The 24335-nt window shown below is 34.7% G+C and overlaps 3 protein-coding genes across 3 annotated transcripts; all 3 read left to right on the top strand.

The window, feature by feature from the left end:
• Window positions 1–660: 660 nt before the first annotated feature.
• On the top strand, window positions 661–3008 carry LOC145559291 (replication protein A 70 kDa DNA-binding subunit B-like). Its single transcript, XM_081620719.1, has 10 exons — window positions 661–804; window positions 889–1150; window positions 1243–1342; window positions 1429–1559; window positions 1632–1710; window positions 1842–1953; window positions 2083–2201; window positions 2283–2403; window positions 2493–2596; window positions 2966–3008. Exons 1-10 carry the CDS (start codon window positions 661–663, stop codon window positions 3006–3008), a joined length of 1215 nt encoding a protein of 404 aa, XP_081476845.1.
• A 9105-nt stretch (window positions 3009–12113) lies between these two features.
• On the top strand, window positions 12114–17082 carry LOC145558265 (ribosome biogenesis protein BRX1 homolog 1-like). The gene is made up of 8 exons (XM_081619454.1): window positions 12114–12488; window positions 12609–12750; window positions 14513–14591; window positions 14769–14893; window positions 15555–15656; window positions 16214–16282; window positions 16365–16463; window positions 16629–17082. The coding sequence occupies exons 1-8, from the start codon at window positions 12250–12252 to the stop codon at window positions 16758–16760; spliced, it is 987 nt and encodes a 328-aa protein (XP_081475580.1). The 5' UTR covers window positions 12114–12249; the 3' UTR covers window positions 16761–17082.
• A 1489-nt stretch (window positions 17083–18571) lies between these two features.
• On the top strand, window positions 18572–23079 carry LOC145558264 (protein SEEDLING PLASTID DEVELOPMENT 1-like). The gene is made up of 9 exons (XM_081619453.1): window positions 18572–19224; window positions 19663–19877; window positions 20314–20464; window positions 20569–20760; window positions 20868–21030; window positions 21123–21358; window positions 21740–21916; window positions 21999–22160; window positions 22629–23079. Exons 1-9 carry the CDS (start codon window positions 18709–18711, stop codon window positions 22929–22931), a joined length of 2115 nt encoding a protein of 704 aa, XP_081475579.1. The 5' UTR covers window positions 18572–18708; the 3' UTR covers window positions 22932–23079.
• The last annotated feature ends 1256 nt before the right edge of the window (window positions 23080–24335 follow it).

Genomic DNA, 24335 nt, shown 5'->3' with positions numbered 1-24335 from the left:
GAGCAAATACCACAGCCTCTAAATCTTCCACCTTTTTCTCTAAAGTAGTGAGCCGTGCCTCCATTGCTTCATAGTTAGTCTGTTTAGGAAGCTCATATCCACTACTAGGATTCACCTTATCTTTCCCCTTACTTGCCATTACTTTCACCTGGAATTGAATAAAAAAAGACTGGAGAAATGTGAATGTGGAATACAAAAATGGTTTGTGAAAATATTGAAGCCTGAACTTCCTTTTATATATGCCTGGGTAACACCTCTTTGTCTAAGGGATATAACCATGCAATAATTATACCTATTTAGAAAGTCATACAGAACCTGCTATGTGCTTAGAATTGCATATCACTGAACTTAATTTATAATTACAAGTCATTAAAGATTCCTTTTTATATTTTTAGTCACTTCATTGAAGATTCCTTTTTATATTGAATTATAAATGCATGTACACCATATAATACTATAGTTATGCATAGACTTATGCCAAAGTTGCTTATAATATCATAAAATAATAATATTATGCTTTTCTGTTTATATAATACTATAATATTATACAGGTCCGTTACATGCATAGACTTATGCCAAATTTGTTGTAATCTAATTTAAGCACAAATGACTAAACTAATTGTCTTTGTATACTAAACTAATTGTCTTTGTATACTATAGATGAAACCCGAGTACACGCCTTTGAACAAGCTGTCACCTGTAAGCAAGGCATACAAAGTACGTGTGACAGTGAAAGAAAAGTCTCCTATCCGAACTCCTCCAAACAAGAAAAAATTTCAGAAGTTGGTTTTTGAAGATGAAGAGGTGCAGCCTTACCACTCTTCATCATTTCATAGTTATTAAATGCTTACAAATCCTATACATGACTTTTACATTTCCATGATACAGGGTAACAACATGAAAGCTACTTTGTTCGGAGCTGAATGCGACCACTTTCAAAAAGTCTTTGAACACAAGAAGAAGTATGAGATAGCTAATGCTCCAGTGCGAACAATCAACCCGAAATTTAGTTCATTCCCAGGAGAATGTGAACTAACTTTCGGCGGAATGACTAAAATTCAACCTATTGATCGAACAGAGGGACCTGTTTTACCTGAATACATCTCCATAGCTGATGTACCAAAGACAAGTGGACCATCAGACCGGTTTGGTATCTTCTAAACCTTATCTAACCTACACATAATAATTAAAAACACATCTGCCTCTTGACAATAATGTGCCTATCCATTACTTAATTGACAGATTTGCTTGGAATAGTAGTCCACATGGAAGACCCCCGACAAGTGGAATACAAGTCAGGCAGAGTAGCCGATGTACGTGATATCAGCATAGTCGATGAAAGGTTGCTACTACCCTTTTAAGGCCCCCAAATGCTGCGTGCATTATTATCAAAAACCTGCATTCACTGACTTACATTTTGTTTTGCAGCACTGGTTCTCGCCCAATGATCATCTCTGCATGGGGACAATTGGCCCTTTCTGACTGTGAGCAGCTCAAAGACTGGGCAACCACTTTCTTAGTTGTTAGCTTAACTTCACTGAAGCCTGCTACCCACAAAGGTATAATTTCCTCACCCTTTATCATTGTATACATCATGTAAAAATCAAGTATGCTTATGCAACTTTTCACAGGTTTCTCATTGCAATCAAGCATGTCCACAACAATTGACCCAGCCCCCAGTGGTGAAAAAGCTGACGCTTTACGAGCTTGGTAATCCAACAGCTTTTTATAGCTAAAAACCATTTACACGAATACACATTCACACTTTATTGTACCTAATTCAAGCTTAGGCTAAACTCCTATGCTTAATCAGCTATGTCTTTCTTTGTGTATATTGCTAGGGCCCATGCACATCCAGACATAATTAGTGATTACATGTCAAGGCAACTCGAATTCATGACTATTGGTGCTGAACCGGTTCCAACCACACTTGACAACATCAATGGCAAAACTGTGAGTGCACTCACACACAAATCCTTTTACTAGCTACCTGGTTTTGTATATTAACACAGCTTCATTCAGGTTGACAATACTGTCCAGGAATAAATATACACACTAACAGTCACAATTCCAGTTGCACAGCTAGACAATGTTATTGCTTATATTGGCTGCGATAATTGTGGAAAGCGTTGTGGCGTTGCTGCAAATGTGGCCTTCTTTTGCCCACATTGCCCTGACAAAAAATGCACCTCCACTGAAAGGTTCATTCTGCATTCTTATGTTGCACAGCCAACTAACCAAGTCGTAATGTCACTTACCATGATTTCATACCACAAATGCAGGGTCAACTTTACCTTTGATGCTGCAGATGACACTGGAACATGTCGCCTCACTACCTTTGGCCAAGTATGCGAGCAGATATTCAAGCTCAAAACACTTGAAATTTTTGAAAGAAAGATAAAGGTTCTCACCCACACTTATCATAACCCTAGATAAAATTATACCATGCAGTTAGCTATCCTGGGTATAACAACACTGGTTTTTGATCTCAGGATGACTGGAAAGACTTTGATCATGTTGCTGCAGCTCTGAAATCCACACCAATGCACATAATCCTTTACCCATCCCAAGCACTGAACAGGGCAGAGGTGCTGCGGTGGGTAGTCCAATCAGTTTCTCATTCTTCTTGAACCCTTGTCCTGCCAATCTGCAGCTTCAAATCAGAACACATCATCCACGATAGCTCCGGCTTATCATTTTGGATGTGTTCTTATTTGAGGCATCCTTGATTATCCTTACTCATATTTGCTACTCAAGCAATTTAACAAGCATTGTCTCTTTAACTCTGAAGTTATATCTTCTTTTGATAATGTTGGTCATATAGAGCAGCTTAAATCTGCTTAGAATTAGGCTTACAAACAATGCCTCTTTTGCTTGCTCAATCCATTGAATGGATTAAACAATTGCCTGTAGTTCAAACTTAATGCCTCTTTCATGGAACACTTTGTTCTTTAAATTATTGCAGGGATGCAATATCTGCTTATGGTTCAGCCTTGCTTATTGTGTGAATTTTGCTGGTTTCTTTATCACAAAAATGATTATTATGATTATCATTTAAATTGCTTTATTTGTGCATGTATTAGACACCTATACTCAATGAGTCAGCCATTTAGATCATTAAATCACTAAGTGCATCAATGTCCAGCTCATCTGTGCATATTAGAAACAAGGTAACAACTACTGCTTCCAGAATCTATGTATCTCCTACCCTGTAAACCATATTAACTAAACGATCCCCTAGATAATTGCATACTTAGCTTGTATATTTATAAAAATTACATATCACACTTTGCATCTCATTTGTTCAACACGCCTGTTGCTTCTTTTGACTAATTGTTAATGCCACATTCTGTATATTCTTTAACTTTAGTTGCTCAGGTCACTTCATCAAGCTCAACACCTGTCTATTTTACTTATTCATACTTAAAGAAACCATGTCACTTGCTTTCATCAAGCATGCAGAAGCTCTATACATATGTAAATAAGACAGTAATCACACTCATTGATAATAACTGAATAGGTAACCAATTTGATTTCACTACAATATGAAAATACAGTAGCCAACAATTAAAAGCAATACATTTACTTTTAAAAATAGCTTTAAGAATTTCCTCAAAAAAAAAAAAAAAAAAATATAATACCTTTAAGAAAAAAGGTGCATGCCCTTTTGATTTCCAATTTTTATCATAATTTTACAATACCTTTTAAAGAAGCATATTATTATATATTCAACATTTTCACACTAATAAATAATATTGTTTAATTTTTTAAAAAAAATTTTAAAAAAAAACAATTCCAATAATGCTTAGATTTAAGTTCAATGTACTTTGCAATGTTGATTAACTTAAATTTTGCCCACAAAATGAAAACTAAAAAATCTCTTAAATTGTGGTTAACAAAAAAACCAAAAAACCTATTTACCTTTTACTTCTTACCCAACCAAATGAAACCCCATGTTTTTTAAAAACATACTTCTTAACCAAACAAAACAAAAAAAACCCAACTTATCGACTTACCGCAATCATATTGTAAGTCAATAAAAAGCCCAAATTACAGCTGAAGCCCAATTAGTATGAAATATGTTACAAAACTACAAATTTTTACAAATAATAAAACACGCGGTAAAATGATTGATCGATTACAAACAATTTAACAAAGGTAATTAGGACAATTGGCTTAGCAAGATGACAACCCTAGCAAGATTCACTTTTTAAAAACTTGTTTTCTTCCCATAGTGAAAATGAACACACTTTACGACTTCTTATGTTCTTTTTCACCCAACGCGTTGTGACTTTTGCATTATTCATCCCTCCTCCTTTGACAATCTTTGAAAAAATATTATTTTAGACAAAATATATCCATGTACGCCTTTTTTAAAATATCTCACTAAGCAATTTCATAGTATGTTACTTTTACAAGTTTAAGCTTATAAAGAATTTTAGCTTAAATGTAGGTTTTTAATAAACAATTATTATGGATTAAATGAATATTAGCAAAAAATTACATCATATTTTAACATCATTTGTTTTACAATAAAAGGTTTTACCAATGTTTACTTACACTGACCATTACTAATACCGAACCATTTGTCAAATAAAAATGCGCTTTTACAGTTTTTTGTGAGATGGGTCTTAAAATTAATAAAATTACACAGTTATTTTACCTTTAGAACTTTCCTATATTCCCAAATCGCATATGACATAGTAAAAATGAACGCACTTTATGACTTCTTATGTTCTTTTTCACTTAACGCGTTGTGACTTTCGCATTATTCATTCCACCTCCTTTGACAATCTTTAAAAATAATATTTTAGACAAAATACATCCATGTACCCTTTTTAGAAATATCTCATTAGCCAATTTCGTAGTATGTTACTTTTACAAGTTTCAGATTATAGAGAATTTTAGCTTAACTGTAGGTTTTTTAACAAGCAATTATTATGGATTAAATGAATATTAGTAAAAAATTACATCGTATTTTAACAACGTCTGTTTTACAATAAAAGGTTTTACAAATGTTTAATTACACTCACCGTTCCTAATTTCTAACCATTTGTCAAATAAAAATGCAATTTTTCAATTTATGTGAGACGGGTGTTAAAATTAATAGCTCAGCATACTTATACAATTCAAATCCCGATTTACACGTGTTAATAAATGTTGTGCATATAAGTAAATTTATAAAACGACTATTTTCAGCTTTAAGATTGTTTTAGAGCAAGTACACTAAAGTTGTACTATGTAAATCTATATTCTTTTACATGTTGGAATAATTGTAGAAACTGCTATTTGATTGGTCAATTGAAACGTTTGGGCTGCGTGGTCCATATATTCTGCTCTGCTTCTCTTGTCTGCTTACATCTTCTTTTCCTCTTTCCTTTTTCTGCAACAATCCTCTTTCTCTATCTCTGCAACAATGGCCAGCACTGACAGCACAACTACTTCTGGGAAGGTCTTTGCACCGCCGACATGGAGACCTAATGAGTCAAGATCAAAAACAGAGAATTTCGCAAGCTTTCGTGCATATGTGTCGGAGATGACGGAGAAGATGAACAGTCATCTACAATTTCTAGAACAAGGAATTTCAAAAGTAGGGAAAAAAGAAAACGAAAAAGGTGAATCAAGCAAGAAAAGGAAAAGAGAAATTGAGAAAAATGGTTGTGGAGATTGGCCTGTCATAATTGTTGAATCAGAGAGTAATGACATTGAAAGGCATCCAAATGACGGAGGTGAAGCACAAGGGCATGAGGAGGATGCTCAAGAGAAAAAAGGCACTGAAGAAGATGGAAGGGTAAAAAAAAGCGAGTCAGAAGAGGAAGCTGAAGATACTGAAGAAGAAGAGAAGACCAAGGAAAGTGAGACCGATACAAATTCTGAAAGTGATGTGAATTCTGAGTCTGAAACTCAGAGTGAAGAAAAAGCTGCTATAGAATCTGATGATCCATTGGAGTCAGAGAGCAATCAATATGATACTGATGATGATGGTGATGATACTGGAGCAGATTCTGGGAATTATCAGCAAGCAAATCAAGAAACAAGTGAAGACTCTTCAATGTTTGCTATGAAAATTCCTGATTAAAAATTGTCTCAGAGAATTAGACACCATTGTTGTTTTTTGTTTGTTAATGGTGTGGTGTTTTTTGGACAAATTTTAGAAGTGGTAGCAGATTTAAACTTTGTTAGGAGTTTTTTTTGTAAGTGATAGTTTATGGTTATTCTATTAATGGTTAGTGTTAGTAAATATACTAATTAAGCATGTACCTAGGGTCCTGACAAATGTGTAAGCAAAATTATCTAATCAATATGAAAGCATGGTATATTTGCAAAATTTCAGAGTGCCATAATAGAATATAATATACAAATCGTAGATGGAATACACAATCAAGAGTTACCAGTCAATGGAATTCAGCAGTGTAATGCAAAGCCAATGGAGAAAGCATATTTGATCATATTTTTGGACCAGGTTTAGAAGTCTTAGCAGATTTAAAGTCTGTAAAGGATTATAATTAATCTGCTAAGTATAGTGATAATCTATAGCTAATCTATTAAGGGTTTATGTTTTGTAAATGTGCTAGATAAGCATGTACGTAGCGTATAAAGATTTATTATTCTATGAAATATGAAAATATGGTGTTTTTGGAAATGCTAATATTATCTCTTTGCTTATTTGTTGCTAGCTCTTGTGCCAATATATGCATGTGTAGCATCACTTGTTAGCTCTACAATCTTGGGTGTATATGCAGCAACAATGCCTACAGATACAGAGGCAGTGGCTGCAAAGCTGCTACCTGGTTGCGACATATTAAACATGAATCTGAATTTAAAATGCACATTAGCATTTCTAAACATATATTGCACAACTAGACCATTCAATACAGCACATACACTTTAAAACAAGCTTACATTTCATACACCTAGACAGCTTAGTTATTACAACCAACTTCTAACAGAAACTACTAATACTGCAACATATTAGCAAAGTGCGCTTGCTTAGTCTCCTCCATCAAAAGCTCTGCCTATCTCATTACCCCTGGCCACCACCAATGCCCCTTGACAGCTTCACTTTCTTCATCTTTCTCAACTAACATATCATCTTGGCTATCATTAGTTACCATAACATTTTCAACACCTTCAATTTTGTGCATTTGTGCTTTGCTTAATTGCACAACAGGCAGACAATTATTGTCAGAGCTTGTACTGCTCTTCATGAGCCTCTTCCCTGTGCCAGAGTTCCTGATCTCCGAAATCTCATCTGATAATTTATTCAACTTTCTTTTTAGCTTGCCTATTCTTTTCTCAGCATGAACTCGAACAGCCCGTGCATTAGATAGCTTGCCCTTTAGCTTAGCTTCCCTAAGTTGTAAGCCCAGAAGCCTAGCTTGGACATCGCGATCTTCACCAACTAGACAATCACTGCCATTTCTCCCCATGTTCAATGTAAACTAATGCCAGACTATGAAGATTAATAGTTATGGCAGCAAAGCAAATACACTAACAATTGAAAAATAAACAAGACTAAGAAACCTATAATTTATAAAAAAAGAATGATAGGGAATAATAAACCTCCTCACTTATATAATGAATGGACTTTTCCTTATTCAGATTCAAGACTCACTCCTCTGCTCACATGCAAACTAAAACAACACTGATGCAATATAAAATCTAGCATGCAATTAATCATAAACAATGCAAAGACCAGAAAATAATACCATTGCCAAAAGGATATTATTATGCCACTATAATTTAATCTTGATTCATGCAACATTTCAATATTTATACCTCAAAAGACTACTAAGTAAGTTAATCACATAAGCATCTTTTAAAATATAAGCTATTTACATAGAACTTTCTAAAAACCAAAGTGTAAGCAATTAGAACCAACTAATAGCTCAAACTGACACTAAATGCTTATTCTAACCATAGATAATTATATATATTAATAAAGACAGAAACCTATAATATCAAACTAGCTACTAATCCATAATTTCCTTATTAGAGACCCATCTTCTATCAATCTTTGTTAAGTCTCCTTCATAAGTAACTACTAATCCAAATTCTTCTTACAGTCCCAATCAAAATGGTAATGCTTACACTGATTGTCTCTCAGTAATCCAAACAATCTCAACTGATTTTGAATTATTTTCTGAATTTAAACACTTAATCCTTTGCCTCAAATTATGCTGGGGAGAAACTTATTGGAGATACAGAAGAAAAAGAAACAGTTGACAACAGAATTACCTTAGGACTGTGTTCTCCCTTTTAAAATTTTGAAAAGCACCAATATCGGCTTTACTTGATAAGATATGTGTTCAGAATTGTTGTTCAGTTATAATTTTCATGTGAGTGTTATTTATCAGTGAGAATGAGATCACATCTTTGTAGTAATATTACCTTTTTGTTCAAAGGATGATCTCTGAACATTTTGATGAATGATAACAGGATGAGAATTCAAGGAAACTGACTCATAAGAAGCAGCATTATCTCAAGATCTCAAGATTGCTGAATCAGGCATAAAACTGTGTATGATAGGAGAATGATTATTATTGATCTCAAGATCAGCATGAAAAGAATTTTGTGAAACTTGAGATGTGACAGAAGGCGAAGTCACACTCTCAAAACCAAAATCAACAATATGAGCAAGAACAGGACACATAAGAATATCTTGTTTTTCAGACTTATAAGGAAAAGTATTCTCAAAGAAGAAGACATCTCTAGACACAAATGTTGTATAAGAATTCAAATCATACAACTTGAAAGATTTTTGACTAAACATAAATAATCCATTGAGATAACAAGAGCTATAGAACAAACAATGACATTTCTTCTGAAATACTTGCATATGAAAAGGACACTCTGCAATAAAACTTCAGCCAGTGTTTCCTATTTTCAGGCTGAATCAAAGCCAACCCACAAACCTTTGCCTAACATATAACACCCAATATTGCATTGTTTAATAACACCTAGACACAAACAAGTAATCACAGTCACTCACACTAAATAACAAAAACTAAATAGCAAAAATGAGGAACAAAAAAATTAAAAATTCAAAGATTAGCAACCAAAAGCATACATTCTAATATTAACAAATATTCAGCCAAAATACTTATGATCCACCACGATCATAAAATCAAACATGCTAGAATACTTAATCAAAATTAAAAACAAGTAACATTGTCTTTACAGATTTTAAAACCCCTACATTCATATCAACCTAGCCAAAGTACTTTTAAAAATAACTAAAAATGCTTAATCGGAATCAAAACCGTAATATCCATCATCGCTTCCATAACTGTCAGTAGAGTCCGATGAATTGCCCTGCTCCTCAGCTTCTCCCTCTTCATCTTCTTACTCCTCTTCAGACTCATGTTCCTCGTTTGCTTGCACCTGTTGCTGCCCCTGCTGCCCTGCACCAGCACCCTCGCCCCCAACAGCAGGCTCATCTTCTGCTGGTTCAACAAGTACAGCAACCGTAACATCAATCACATGCTTCACCATGCTTTCATTATCGCTGATATCCATATCAGCATCCCCTGATTCAAACCCAGCACCAAACACCAACTTTGTGCCGCTACATTGACCCCTAAACTTAGATGGCTCACCTTAAACCCCTTCAATCCTTCTCATTCTCACAGGCTCTTCATCAGTATCACTGTCAGTATCGACTTTAATTGGAGTATCGTAGTTGCTTCCGAGTTCAGGTTCCTTACCCTTACTTCCGAGTTTTGCCTCTTCAGCCTTGCTTTTCTTTCGAGCAACCTCATCACACTTGGCTATCTGTGCATCACAATCTTTCGTAGCATCCAACATTTCATCCATCTTCTTTGACGCTTGTGCTCGAATTTCCGCCCAAGCCACATACTGACCACGGAGACTATCTTTGCGCTTCAGCAGAAAATTACGGTACCAATCATCAAAGATCGTATCATTATCGCCATTTCCAGCCATTGTAAAACTTAATTTTCAATTGAGGATGAAAGAAAGAAAATAAAAGAGGAAAGAAAACCTTTTCAACTTTCACAGAGAGGAAAATGAATTTGGGGATATATGAAGATAATGACGACTCTTCCAATTCTTCCTGCAAACCATCACTCACTCTTCCTAACATGTCTTTTCATTTGTCTATCATAACATGCAGAAGCACAAAATAAGTTGCACTATTTCATACAACCCACGTGTACGAGAATACATTCGGATTATAACTTTACATATAAATAATTCAATTCCAACGATTTTAAAAATTGTTACAATAAATTTAGCGCATAGAAAAATCAAAAACAAAACTATATTTAAACAAATTATAATTTCCCCAGCAACTTTAAAGCACTCATTTTTTTTAAAAAACTCCTTTCCATAACAATAAAAGGCTTATTTTTTAAAAACAAAACTACTTCACTTTGTGTCACTTAAAATAAATAGTCTAACATATCGTATATCATATATAAAATCATAGTGTAATTAAATGGCTTTTTTACCAATATTATCGTAACATAATGTATATCATATAAGATATATATAATTGTTTTTTTTTTATAATGACAACAATAGTCTCCACTACATTTATGGTATGCAAAAACACCTATCCGACCAAATACTTTGTTAAAGGCATACCTATAAATTTATCACAAAAAAATATATGTTTATAATATATAGTTTATATAACTCCAAATATGAAAAAAAAAAATGATAACAACAAATTGACTAGAATTAGATAACAACAAATTTGGCATACGTCTCGTAGCTTTCTGTATTTAAGTCTACACCTGATTCAAATACAGAAATTGACTAAAATAACAATGATTTAGTACCTACGAAACTAAAATACAGAAATTGACTAAAATAACAATGATTACTTCCTTACATTACAATTGGCAACCACACTCTTTGCAATTCATCTCAAAATTTACCTTCCAAATTTGCAAAAGCCCAAACATTGGCCCATACCACAATGACAAATAAAAATATACAATCTTGCTATAATTTTTTCTAAATAAAACAAACAATTATAAATCAAATAATATATCAAAGTCCATTCAACCAAATCACCTTTTCACTTCACACAAAACATCATTATTATTACTTATTTAAAACGGCCACACAGATTTTTAATCTAAACTCAACACAAATTCGAAAAACTAACACGTAAAAGCCCCACATTGTCTCATTATATACAAGAAAAACATACGACGCTTCACACTAGCATCGCGCGCGTAGCGCGCGCGGGTCCGCCTAGTTTTATCTAAATATATAACAAATTTTAGCTCATAAATACAAAAAAAAAAAAGCATAATAATAATAATAAAAAAAAATCAAACAAATCGTGCATCGCACGGGCTTCATCTAGTTCACTATATTACAATTGGAAATGGAGGATTCCAGATGCTTAAGTAGTTATGTCCAATTCATTCAACTCATGTCCTTTAAAATCTTTCTAACATATAAACCTTTTATTCCATTACACATCCATTATCAGTAAGAACTACTCTATGAATCTATGATAACCATAATTAGTAAGAGTTGCTCAAGTTACTCTGTTAAGGGTTACTAGAGCTACTCTTGACCGAGTAATCCCTCAAGTAACTCCTGACCGAGTAACCCCGACCACATAAAATATAAAAAGAAAAAAGAAATTGTGTGTGCTTAACTTATTGTTGCCTTTTTTTAAGGGGGGGGGGGGGGGGGGAATACTCCCCCCGTCTCATAATATAGTTCATGTTTTCCTATTTTGGAGATCCAAAATATTATGCCTGAATCTATATTTAGATGATATGTAAAGACTATTATACCCTCACTTTTTAAACTTTATTTATTGTACTTTCTAAATTATCCTTGAATTTTGCACATGCCATAAGCTATACCTTTTGTCTCTCTAACTTTATTTATTGGACTCCACTTTTACTCTCTAATTTTTGTCTATAATTGTACTTTTTACTTTTATTAACGTACTCCATCTATTTTCTCTTTCTATTTCATAAAAACCGTGGAAAAATACAAACAATAACTACATTACGAGAAGTAGTAATTAGTTTTTGCAAAGAAAAAAAAAAAGTTTACAAGCTAAAAGGCCCAGTAGCCCTTAATTTCTTACAATAGCCCATTACAACCCAATTCCATATCTGATATTTCTTTCATCTTACTTCGTAAAACCCTCGTCACCAAATTCTGCAAATCAAAATTAGGGTTTTAGCAAAACCCTAACTATACCTCAAAAACTCCATTAAAGGAGAGAGAAAAAGCTCTAAGAAATTGCAGATGGGTAAGAAGAGAAAGCATTCCGAAACCCAAGCTGATGCCGCAGCAGCAGCCGCAGAGGCAGAAGCGAAGAAGAACGCCGTCGCACCAGAGCGGCCGAAGAGGACTTTGTTAGGGTGGAAGACCAAACCTCAGGAGGAAGATGGTGAGGAGAGAGAAAATGGTGACGCTGTTCATGTTCCTGTTTTCCGTAACAAAGAGAAGGTTCTTATTACTTGTTCTCGTCGGATTAATTTCAGGTATTTGATTGAAATTTTGTGAAAGGAATTTAGGTTTTTTGTTTTGTGTTTTGTTGATAAAATTTGTTTGATTTTTGGGGGAAATTGTTGGTTAAGGTTGTTTGATTGTTGAATTATTAGGTATCGGCATTTGATGTTGAATGTGGCGTCGCTTTTGCCGCATTCGAAAAGGGATAGTAAGGTCGAATCGAAGGAGAGTAAAGGTGCCACTTTGAATGAGCTTGTTGAGCTCAAGAACTGCTCTTCCTGCATGTTTTTTGAGGTATTATTAGCTATCAGTATTTGAGTGTACATTAGTGTGCTGTGTATATTGCAGAATTGAAATTGGTAACGTAAATTATTTGATTGAAATTTGTGCGGAACCGAAGCCGTCAATGATTATTTTTATTTTAATGCATAAGAACATGTGATGGAAATTGTAGAAATCAGAGCCACCCCAATGATTATGGAGGCCCTTTTGTTAATGAAATGATATAGTAAGCTAATGGCTTATAAATATGTCATCCGATTAAGTTTGAACCCTCGTATAAATGCAACAATTTTGGGTAATGGATACTTCATATTAGGTAAATGGACACATCATTGGATTATAGGAAAAACGAATGATAGCACTTTTGTATAGTTTTTTTTCAACAAAGTTGTACTCAATTAATAGCATTTTTGCTTCAGAAATTGATTAATTACCTTATTTAAATTTTAAAATAACAAAGCGGAAAAAAGAAAAAATGGAGGTTGTGTTCAGATTCGATCTCACGACCTCCTCTAAGTGGATGAGCTGCTTACACCACTGACCCAAAGTTTATCTATTGACATCAATTCGCTGCAAATATTATATAAACATAGTTGCTCAGATGCCCTCAAACAAAGTTGGGCCCTGTGCCACCGCCCACCCTGCACTGGTTAAGGGCCGGGCCTGGTAGAAATGCAAAACTATCAATGATAGGTGTGTAATAATCTTAAATTATTGTATGGCTTTGATCCTAGAATTTTAAGCTGTCCATGATTTTCAGAATTGATATCAGCCTATTAGGACGGAATAAAATCATATACTATGTAGGATGGAAGGTATAATTCGTGTGGTGCATTATCATATTGAAAGAGCTTCCTTATTGCTTAGGCTTCTTGTTGGATGTAGGACTGTAGGAGTATGTTTTGGAGGCATAATTTGATTTCAATACTGTTATTATATAGCCAACTATGATCCCAAGATTCACAGTGTGGCCTATATGACTTTGCTGATTTACCAAATTCAGTTGTTCGCTTAATATGAAACATTGGCTTTTTCTTATATCTCTTTTTATTCATCTAAAGTCTTGTTCACTAGGGATTAAGAGACGATACTGTCACTCCCTCTGTCTCTACCTGTTTGCCCCATTTGGCTGTTCACTATCTTCGAGACTTAAAACATGAATACCTCCAATCTTGAATCATAAACATATGATTTTATTTAAAGTAAACAATGTAATGAATCTAACAAGATCTCACGTGACCATATTATTTCTTATTAATTAGTGAGAATTCGTGGTCTAAGATTTAGAATTTTGACCCCAAGGAATACAATGGGACAAACTAAAGGATGGAGGGAGTATTAAAAAAGCTGCAAACTTCTAATGTTCCATCACTCAAGTAATTATGGTGACTTAAAATGTAACAAAAATATAAAGAAAATTCTGCAAGTATATGGACTACTATCTTCTTAGTTCATCTGTATGTATCATATTTTGAAACCATCTGTTTCTTTTTGGCTTGTATTAATTCCATTAGGGATTTAAAAAATGTCTCATTATGCTTCTGGTTTCTCTTTTCAGCTGTAATAATCCATTAAAAATGAAAATTTTGTAAAAACATGCACATTTTGATATTACAAGTTATTTACCATCTGTTGTAAAAATATTGGTTTGATGCTAATCTGGCCATGCAACCATGAAATCTAAGCCAATTTGCTAAAGAAATTTATTCAAATTTATTTATTTATTTATTTTTGGTTCCCTTACTGATTGGTGGTTCTCTGTTATATCTGCCAGTGCAGAAAACATAAAGATCTTTACTTGTGGATGGCCAAGAGTCCAGATGGTCCATCAGTTAAATTTTTGGTTAATGCAGGTAATTTTAATTGAATAGTTTTCAATGTGCTTGTAAGATTCGTATTATATGCTACAGTTAAAGCGGTATGCTGTCAATCCCAAGTCCACATGTTAGTTCTATTTGCTATCCTTGCTGTTATGTTAGTAGAGAATGGTTGGGATTATCCTAATGAATTAATTTCATTTTTCTGCTCAGTGCATACAATGGAAGAATTAAAGCTCACTGGGAACCATTTGAAAGGTTCACGTCCTTTATTGACATTCTCAGCTAATTTTGACAAGGAGTCACACTGGATGCTTTTGAAGGAGTTGATGTTGCAGGTATCTTGATTTGTTCAACCCATATATACGGTTCTAGACTTCTAGTAAATGTGTCTGCCTGTCTGTTAAAGATGATAAAAAGGTTTTTCATTAATGTTGAATTAATGTATCTTTTGTTGAACTATTGGTTTCATATTATCTACGTACTTTAATATTTTATGTCCTTGCTTTCATGAGGACAACCTTATATCAGATATTCTTCCCAGTATCACTTTATTTTTTTTTTTCATTTTTGTCAAATAAAATATCTTGCAGAGTTGTTATAATAATTGTAAAGGTGATTATATAGCCTTTATAGCCTGCTCAAAGGTATATGACCTTTGTTAGCATGCTAAATTTGAGACAGACAAGGCAGAAAACCGTTCCTTTTTTAAAAAAAAAACCATTTGTGTACCTGCTTTGACTGGTAGTCTAGGCGTGTTTGTAATAATGTATGTGCGTGTGATTTTGTATTTCTCTCTGTAACTAGTGGGATGTTACATGTGGTTCAATTACTCTCTTGCAATCTTTTGGCCAGCTAATCTAATAATCAATACTTGTATATTACTGCTGGTTTGTTGTGCAATTGCTGTTTAATGATGATAAGCATTCTTACATTTGTATACCTTGGGTACTTCATCACTATATTGCCTTTGCTAATTAATTTCTTCCTTCATTTCAGATATTCCAGATTCCAAAGGATCACAGGAAATCAAAGCCTTTTCATGATCATGTCTTTGCCTTTTCAATTGTTGATGATCATATCTGGTTTAGAAACTATCAGGTTCGTATAACATAATTATCTACGAATGACTATCATACTTCTTGGTTATGCTTTAATATGGATTATCATTAAACAAGGGCACAAATGATTCCTTTGTAACTTGGTCCAGCAATTGTGATGGTTATTGTTAATTTGTAGCTGTTGCATTTGTACGACTTAGTAAAACGATTGAACTCATTTTGTTACTTCTGCTGCATTGATGATCCGGGTAGTGTTCTCTCTGCACTCGCTGTATAGTAGCGCATAATTAGCGAGTCTTTGCTACAAACTTATATTGTCCAATGCATATAGATGAATTTTCATTTGGACTTGTGATATGCTACGGCCAGCTTTTTGCATTGAAATCGAAGAGTGAATATGTTTTGTGTAACTGTAGGCTAATTTAGTTTAATGAAAAATTTGAATATACTTCCTGGTGACTGATATTCTTAACATCTGATTTCTACCTCAATAATCACTTGAATAACTTCGAGTGTGCTTTCAATGTCATTTTGTGCTCTGTTTCACTTGAATAACTATGTTTTTTCTTTTGTTGAAATTCTCCTCTTTCTCAACAGATTACTGTTCCGCATAATGAACCAACTAAAATGGACAGAGGTGGCTTGGACAAGATGACCCTTACAGAGGTTGAACTTCTGAACTACTTTGTTGATTAGATACTCTCTTTTCATGACTGTGTGATTAATTTTTGGCTTGGTTAATTGGTAGGTTGGCCCAAGGTTCTGTTTAAATCCCATCAAAATATTCGGTGGAAGCTTTGGCGGTCCAACTTTGTATGAGAATCCCTTCTATATTTCACCGAATCAGGTAGATGATTAATAGCCACTATTTTCTTTGACCTTGATATCTTTTATTTGTTCTTGTAAACCATACTTGCAATTCATTACAAAATCAAGCAAATAATTAGACTCTTGGATGCCTCCCATTTACACGTGTTTTCCTGAGATTTGATGATGTCTTTTGTCCTTGTAGATACGGTCTCTGCAAAAGAAAAAGAAGGCTGGCAAATACGTTAAGAAGGTTAAAGCAAAGACTAGGAGGAAAATGCATGAGTTGTCAAACCCAATGGAGCGTGATGAGTTGGCAGATATGTGGAAAGAGTGACAATCTGCTGCAGATCAGTTTTGATTTGGTCTTGGATAAGCAAATATCAACTTAAATACAGGCAATTAGCAATTCTTCCCTTGAATCTTTTTATTGGAGCATGTTGACATAGTTGGAAGCTCATAACCTTATTGTGTTGTATTGCCATTAGAAAGATGAGTGGGGTGAGTTTTTTCAGATTACAGTAATGAGGATAGAAAGCAGAGGTGTGCTGTTGAGTTAGCTTCTGCAATCTTTACCAAAATCACTACAGTTTTGTAACAAGATTTCAGTTTGTGTAGCAACTACTCTAGCAAGTGATATTATATTTTCTTTTGTCGTATGTTCAAAGTTTTTGTATTCCTATCTGTGCCAATATCATGACTAATCTCGCTATCTGCCTATTTGGGCCTCCCTCTCCTTTTCTTTCACACGTAAATAATTTTTGATTTTTTAAGCAGCAAGTAAAGGCATAATTTTGATGTTCATATGTTAGTTATCGCGCTCTTTACCTTTGACGTGACACAGCCCATTAGACCTGGGCTTCTTTCTCTTTCTTTGTCACAAATATTGTGTGGAAGGTTGCTGAAACTTGTGAATTGGGCAAAGGCTCTGTTCAAAAAGTGTTTGTTTGTTTTTTATTTTTTGGCCAAAAGAGTACCAATTTTGAATGAGCTTCAGTTCATTTTGTCCTACCAAGTATAAACATAGTGCAGAAAGCCCTCTGAAGATGGTTGTGAAGTTCAATGAAGTGAGGAAGATGCTTACAAAAATGACGACTCGATTGACTCGAAAGATTGCTGATGATCAAGCAACTCAAGCAGTTGTGCTGTCCACGAATGATTTTGTTCGCTGTGATGATCTCTTCGAAAGTTTGGTTAAATAAAATGATACGAAGCAGATGCCAGTCATTTTTAGCTGCTCATATGGTTGCTCAGAAGCATTTCTGTTACAGGCCGAATATCTCCACATGAATTCTAAAAGGTCTGTTATCAGATTTTGGTTGCTTCCTTTTTTTTTGGCCAAAAGAAATACTACCAGTAAAATTTGCTCACTCTTTCTAAATATTGTGAGTTGAGTGGGTTTTGATTTTTAAGGAAGCCATCATAGAATGCTTGCTTTGCTTGTACTCATATCTTTTTACAGCTTAAACTATAATTTATCCTATTCCACATGTAATCTTTATATTTTACGATTTTTTTTTATATACATTCGGGTGTACGGTGCACCCAACTAACCCAAGATTAGCTTTTGTTTTTCATTTGATAATTGAATGAATATTAATCATCTAAATGAGAAATACCCGAGTGTATATATGATAAATAGGTTACTAACCTCTCAATCTCTCATGCATTTAGCTAAAAACAATATTGAATTATTCAATTTCCTATATGGTATAATAGGACATAAACTTATACTTGTATAATACTGCTGATAATATACCAATTTTCTGATTAAATTGTCCTAATCAAAATGAGCCTTCTTCCAAAAAAAAAAAAAAAAAAAAAAAATCAATAAGTGCTCCAATGCCTCATGTTTGAATCCAAAAAGGTTGGAGACTTGGAGTGTAAAGAGAATCACACTCACATAATTAAATTAGTTAAGTGTACGTAATTACTTTTCATTTTTCTCAAATTAGGCAGGTAGTTAAAGAAAATACCGATTTTAGTCTTTTGGATTACTCAATTTCTACTTTTGAGCTTGTGTGGAACAAAGCCTCCACGTGTCTTCTCTTTAGAGTGTTTTTCAGGATGACAACTTCAGTTGACCCCACTTCTTCTCCAATCACAAGGAGATTCTTACGAATCTTCCATTTTTATTTTTTAATTTTCTCTCTCCTCAAAATTTGATTTCTGGGTTGCCAAAAAAACCATAAAACTCAAGTAAAGAACTATTCTTTTTCAATATTTTCTAACAATTTTATTATTATTATTTTTTTTTACAAAAAAAAAAAAAAACCCAGAAAGATATGAAAGCATTAAATTATGGGTTTGAGCTGGTTGATCTTCAAACTTCATGGCAATCAGTAAATCAAACCCAAAAATCAACCTTTTCTTACTTAAACAATGCTAACTTTCTATCCCCTGTCTCTGCGGCATTTCGTCGAACAGGTGGTGGGCGTAAAGGAATTGCTCCGTCTAGATCCGCCGTGTCATCCAACCGTTCGCCGGAGATCCGCCGACCGGCAGACAGGCTGTTTCCCGGAAATGGGTTAACCCCAAATTCCCTTGTTCTAACTCCAACAACAACAAATTCTAACTTTAGTAATCATAGAGTGGAAGAATCAGCTTCAGAGCTGGAGTTGTTTCTTGAATTGGTTCCTTTTAGGATGAGAAACTCCTTGTCTTGTCATGATGAGATTGGGGATTTGATTGAAATTGTTCTTGATTTTGGAAGGAAACCTTTGGCGCGGTTTCCTTCTGGTGATTGGGTCATTTCTCAGGATCCTGTCAAGCTTGAGGATTTGCAGCATGCTATTTCTAAGGTAGTAGTTTGATTGAATTTTATGCATATAGTTTTATACAAATAGCTGGTTCATTTCTAATTCTATAAAATGTGATTATGTTATTGGTTAGCATGAAGTAGTGTTTGATCTGTTTGTTGATAAAATGATGGGATAGGAGAATTTTGCTTCTTCCAAATGATCATTACATGAGGTGCCATTAATTCAAACAAATCGGTTATTTGTTTATGTAATTAATGTAATCTATATTAAACTTGAAGAAGGAATTTAATGGAATATGATTCCACCAAGGGTGTATGGTTATGTTCTATTAATGTGTCTGAAACTTTGCTGTTATTGGTATGTTTTTGTGTGATAACAGCTAGATTTGAAGGCTTTTAAATTAGCAGGGTGTTTGGTGTGGTGGAAATCGGATTGTTTTTTTTTTTTTTTTTTATGTGAATTAGCTGCATTGTTCAGGTGGGTGATTTTTCAGATGACAATCGATCAGGAATTGATCGTTCACTGCATCGTATAAGTGCCATTCGGAATCGTAAGTTGCAAATAATTGGGCTTACTTGTCGGGTGGGTAGAGCAGTTTCTGGGAGTGCCGAGATCATCCATGATTTGATTGAGGGGGGAGGTTCTATCTTGGTTATAGGACCGCCTGGAGTTGGCAAAACCACCTTGATCAGGTAGATCCTTTAAAATGTTTCTATGGTTAGTAGCTTGTTATCAAAATTGTCCATTGATCAATACAAGTATCAATTTTTTTTTTGACATAAAAGCTCAGATCTTTGCATGTTTTGCTCTAGAAGCTTCAAAAGCTTTCTTTGCTTTGCTTTTCTTAGGTGGTCAGCATTATTCCTTCCTGCTAAGTGTAGTCATGTAAATGCATTTTCTATGCCTAAATAAAGTGAGGAAATGGAAAATGTAAAATTTACTTATTGCAAATTATATGTTTGACTACATTATAGTCATCAAATTACTTTTTAGAGAGAAGAGAGAAAGAGAGGTGGTACCAATGCTTGAACCCTGGACCTAGACTTCAGAGGTCATCAAATTACTTCCTGTAAATAATAAATAAATAAATAAAACAGAAGAATGAAAACTAAGTTGTTTTTCTTCCAGAGAAATTGCAAGAACACTAGCAGATGAGCACAACAAGCGAGTGGTAATTGTGGACACGTCGAATGAAATTGGAGGTGATGGTGATGTTCCACATTCAGGTATTGGTCGTGCAAGGAGGATGCAGGTGCCTAATGTCGATATGCAGCATAACGTGAGTATTACACATTGCTTCACTGTTAATTTAATAAACAAGAGATTATCGATATAACTTTTAATCTTAGTCTCTAATTTCCTCTCTTTCTAAAAATCGTGTAGGTGATGATTGAGGCTGTTGAAAATCACATGCCTGAGACAATAATTATTGATGAAATCGGAACAGAGCTTGAAGCTTTGGCTGCCAGTACCATTGCTCAAAGGGGAGTACAACTTGTTGGGACTGCTCACGGCATGACCATAGATAATATAATGAAAAATCCTTCTCTTCAGCTGCTGGTTGGTGGTATAGAGGTACATCACTAAAATTCTTAACCCTATTGTTTTGCATTTCATAGTCATAAATTTTAATGAACAATAACTGATGTTTGGTTGCCTTTGAATTGTTATTTATTTGGTAGAGTGTTACCTTGGGTGATGAAGAAGCAAGGCGAAGAAAAGTGCAGAAGACAGTTCTTGAGAGAAAGGGACCTCCCACTTTTACATGTGCTGTTGAAATGATTTCTAGAACTGAATGTCGTGTCCATCACAGATTAGATGCAACAGTCGATGCTATACTTGCTGGTATCATATATAAATTTATTAAAATAGATTAACATCAAAGTCTTTGCTTCAGGATTTGAGGTGCTTACTTATGTTTATTCTTGATGTAATAGGAAAATCCCCTCTATTTGAAATCCGTCAGGTGGAACCTGAGGTGAAAAGCTCTGATAATTTGGCCAAGGTTCCTGAAAAGCAGCAGCAAGAAGAATCTGAGTTCATTAAGCCTGCTAAGAGAAGCACTGAAATAGAGTCTGAAAATGAAGACATGGCTGTACCTCATCTTTCCAAGAGGAGAAACACCAAAGGTCCAAGAAAGAACAGCTTACCGATTTTTGTGTACACTTATAAGGTAAGATGAATGGAATGTTTATATGCCAATCTGCTTTGCACCATAGATTCCTTTGGCAAGCTGAACAAATGTGCATTAGTATTTCAGTGGGATTATCATTCCGGAAAGGAAATGAGAATATCCTGTTCCACATCATGCTTTTTGTTCATGCGAATTTATTTACATTAGCTACCAAAGAATTGATCAACATGTCACAAATAATGTTTGATGGACAAATCTGGAAAAATTTAAGATAGCAATTGAAGTAAATATGGGTTCTGAGTCTTTTGACCATAATCATGATATCTATCTGAGTATGATGGCGATGATGCCATATGGCCTGTATATTTTAGAGGGAAAGTATGTTAAGTCCCCTTACTTAAATCAATGTATGTGCTTTAGATATTGGAAGCTGATTTACTACAAGTAGCAGAAGTAATGGGGCTTGAGGAGGTAATTGATGCTACAGATGATATTGGAATAGCACATGCAATCTTAGCCTCTAGTTCAGAGATGAAGCAAAATCCATGGATCCGCGGTGTTGCTAAATTTCACCAAGTTCCTATTTTTGTTATCAAGGTAATTTTCTGATTTGACCAATAAATATCTTAAAATGTGTGCTACAAGAATTATCTCTTAACTCCTCATCATGACACTGCAGTCAAATACCATGGCACAAATGGTAAAGGCAATTCGCATGATTCTTGGGATGGAAGCTTTTGGCCCAATGTCAAAGCTTCCTTCAAAAGATGTGCTTGACATTGAAATCGAAGATGATGCACCTGAACGGAAACCTTCGTTAGAAGAGCTTGATGCTTTAGAGGTAACGACATTCCATTCAAATTCATTTCTCAATTGTTAGCTGGTGATGAATGTGGACTTCAACTTGATAGTGCAACAATTAAGTCTTAGAGGAGGAGGATGTGGTAGTTTTGTACTTTGGCAGTACTAGTATGTTCAAGAATTCAATCTTTCCGGAAAATAATTTTCAATATCTTTACCTATCAGTACCAAGACAAAAAAATAATATTGGGATATGCTGAAAGTCATGAAACCCACTTGAGACCAATTACTACTCAAATGACTTATGTTTTGATTGAAATTCCTACCAAAGTATGTTTTTTTAACCTTTCTATTGAATCGATTTGAGGATGCTTCAAGTAGTTGGGTCATTTCATTTGCATATTTCATCAATGTTTTTGCCCCTGGTATATGCATGACTATGGGCATTGAAGGCTTCTAGTTCTAGGCATTTCTTATCGACTTTACTAACCTTTGATTTTGTCAATAGGAAGTTCGACTTGCGATTGAGTATATTGTGATTCCGGGTGGGGAAGCAGTAGAACTTCTTCCTCGACGTTCAGATATAATTGCCCGGCAACTTAAGCTTGTGGAAAGTTACCAGCTGGCTGCAGAGAACTCAGGTACAGAACAGAACCCTCGATTACAAATTCTTCCAATTAAATCAAAGAAAACAACTTCCTCAAAACATGCCAAACATGGTTCATCAAATGATGATGTAATAACCTCTGTATCACTAAAGGGTGGCAAAGAAAGTACCCCAGTTGCGCGGTTGCCCCTCCTGCCTGAATAGAAAATATCTACACTCCTGTAGGACAATACCTGTATTATATGTATCCTGTACAGTGTAAATATGAATAATCACTCTTGTATCTTCAATGATCAACAAATTTTCCATATTAGTTCATTATCAGTAAAATTGTAATTATTTTATCCATAAACTATTGTTGTGAATGTGTATACTGTATTGTCCTGAAGGACCAGAACCACCCGCAGAAACTTCTGATCCTTGCACCAGCAATCGCCTGCATTTCCCTGCGTTTAATATATTTCACACATTACAGTTTCTTTTCATCGCGCATGTATCTTCAGACATGGCACTATCAAGCATTAGTCTGTAAATATGGTGTACTTCCATTAAAAATTTAAGGACAGGAAATGAGCAAAAAAACCACTCTGATAATCTTTATTGATTGATCTATCAGTATTGCATTTGTTATATAGTAGGCTATATGATTTTGAGGAATCGAGGCTCCATTAATGTACATATTGGTTGTCGAGGACTCGGGGGTAACATTTGGGTTAGCTGATAGCTGGCGATCAAGTTCAAACAGTATACGAAGTATATCACAAAAAGATTCAAGAGGCAAAAACCTGGTCTTGAGATTATCTTAAGCATAACACAACCACTAATTACTAGTGCTTTTTGCGATTATTTGTGAAACAAATTGTATATATACTAATTTTTGGGGCCCTGAGCTGTCGCCCACCCTGCATCAGTGCATCGGCCCAGCCCCGCCACTGTTAATAATAAAATACTCTCCCACTCATCTTTTATCTATATACAAAGTATTTAATTCTCAATTTAACCCATTCACACATTAAAATACTCAATTATTTCATTTGCATAAAACTTTGTACACAACCTAACGATACATTTAAATAAAATACGAGGAAGTACGAAGTAAGCAACATTTACCACCATGACCTAAGGTATGCAAATGACACATTAGATTTGATCGGATATAAACTACACTTCAGAGTATAGCACACTACTGTAAGCCAGTAAGCACATTTATGACTTAGTGTCACGGTCTAGGAGTTTGGGCCCCAAAACGTGCGGCGCGCTCTATTCCTTTGGCGGCAAGAACGCTAGCCTTGATCGGAAGAGGGGCTTGTAAGCACAAAGCAACATAAGCGGACAATTAAATCTCAGGAGCACTCACGTCTATTTGGGTGACTGAGTGCGGGTGGTTGGGGCTTGTGATGGTCGATACTTCGAGGCGGACACAAGTTGGTCCGAACCACGAGTTCTTAGTGCATCAAGTTGGTTTGGAGGGGAGCAATTATGCAAGTAAGACACAATATCTATGAAGATCTAACAACAAATAAGCATAAAAGCAAGACAACACTTGTAAAAGGTTTAAGATTTCATTAATCATTCATTCTTTAAAGAGCTTTAATTTGATTATAAGGA

Source organism: Chenopodium album, chromosome 9 (assembly GCF_948465745.1).
Source record: "Chenopodium album chromosome 9, dcCheAlbu1.1, whole genome shotgun sequence".
NCBI lineage: Eukaryota > Viridiplantae > Streptophyta > Magnoliopsida > Caryophyllales > Amaranthaceae > Chenopodium > Chenopodium album.
Note: the sequence above shows the minus strand (reverse complement) of the source record. Positions and strands in the feature narration are given on the sequence as shown.

Coding starts and splice junctions, on each gene's coding strand:
- LOC145559291 (XM_081620719.1), top strand. CDS start 661: ATGAAACCCGAGTACACGCCTTTGAACAAGCTGTCACCTGTAAGCAAG. Junction 1,343..1,428: donor ATCAGCATAGTCGATGAAAG/GTTGCTACTACC, acceptor TTTGTTTTGCAG/CACTGGTTCTCGCCCAATGA. Junction 1,954..2,082: donor ACAACATCAATGGCAAAACT/GTGAGTGCACTC, acceptor CCAGTTGCACAG/CTAGACAATGTTATTGCTTA.
- LOC145558265 (XM_081619454.1), top strand. CDS start 12,250: ATGGGTAAGAAGAGAAAGCATTCCGAAACCCAAGCTGATGCCGCAGCA. Junction 12,751..14,512: donor CTTCCTGCATGTTTTTTGAG/GTATTATTAGCT, acceptor TATATCTGCCAG/TGCAGAAAACATAAAGATCT. Junction 15,657..16,213: donor TCTGGTTTAGAAACTATCAG/GTTCGTATAACA, acceptor CTTTCTCAACAG/ATTACTGTTCCGCATAATGA.
- LOC145558264 (XM_081619453.1), top strand. CDS start 18,709: ATGAAAGCATTAAATTATGGGTTTGAGCTGGTTGATCTTCAAACTTCA. Junction 20,465..20,568: donor ATGTCGATATGCAGCATAAC/GTGAGTATTACA, acceptor AAAATCGTGTAG/GTGATGATTGAGGCTGTTGA. Junction 22,161..22,628: donor AAGAGCTTGATGCTTTAGAG/GTAACGACATTC, acceptor TTTTGTCAATAG/GAAGTTCGACTTGCGATTGA.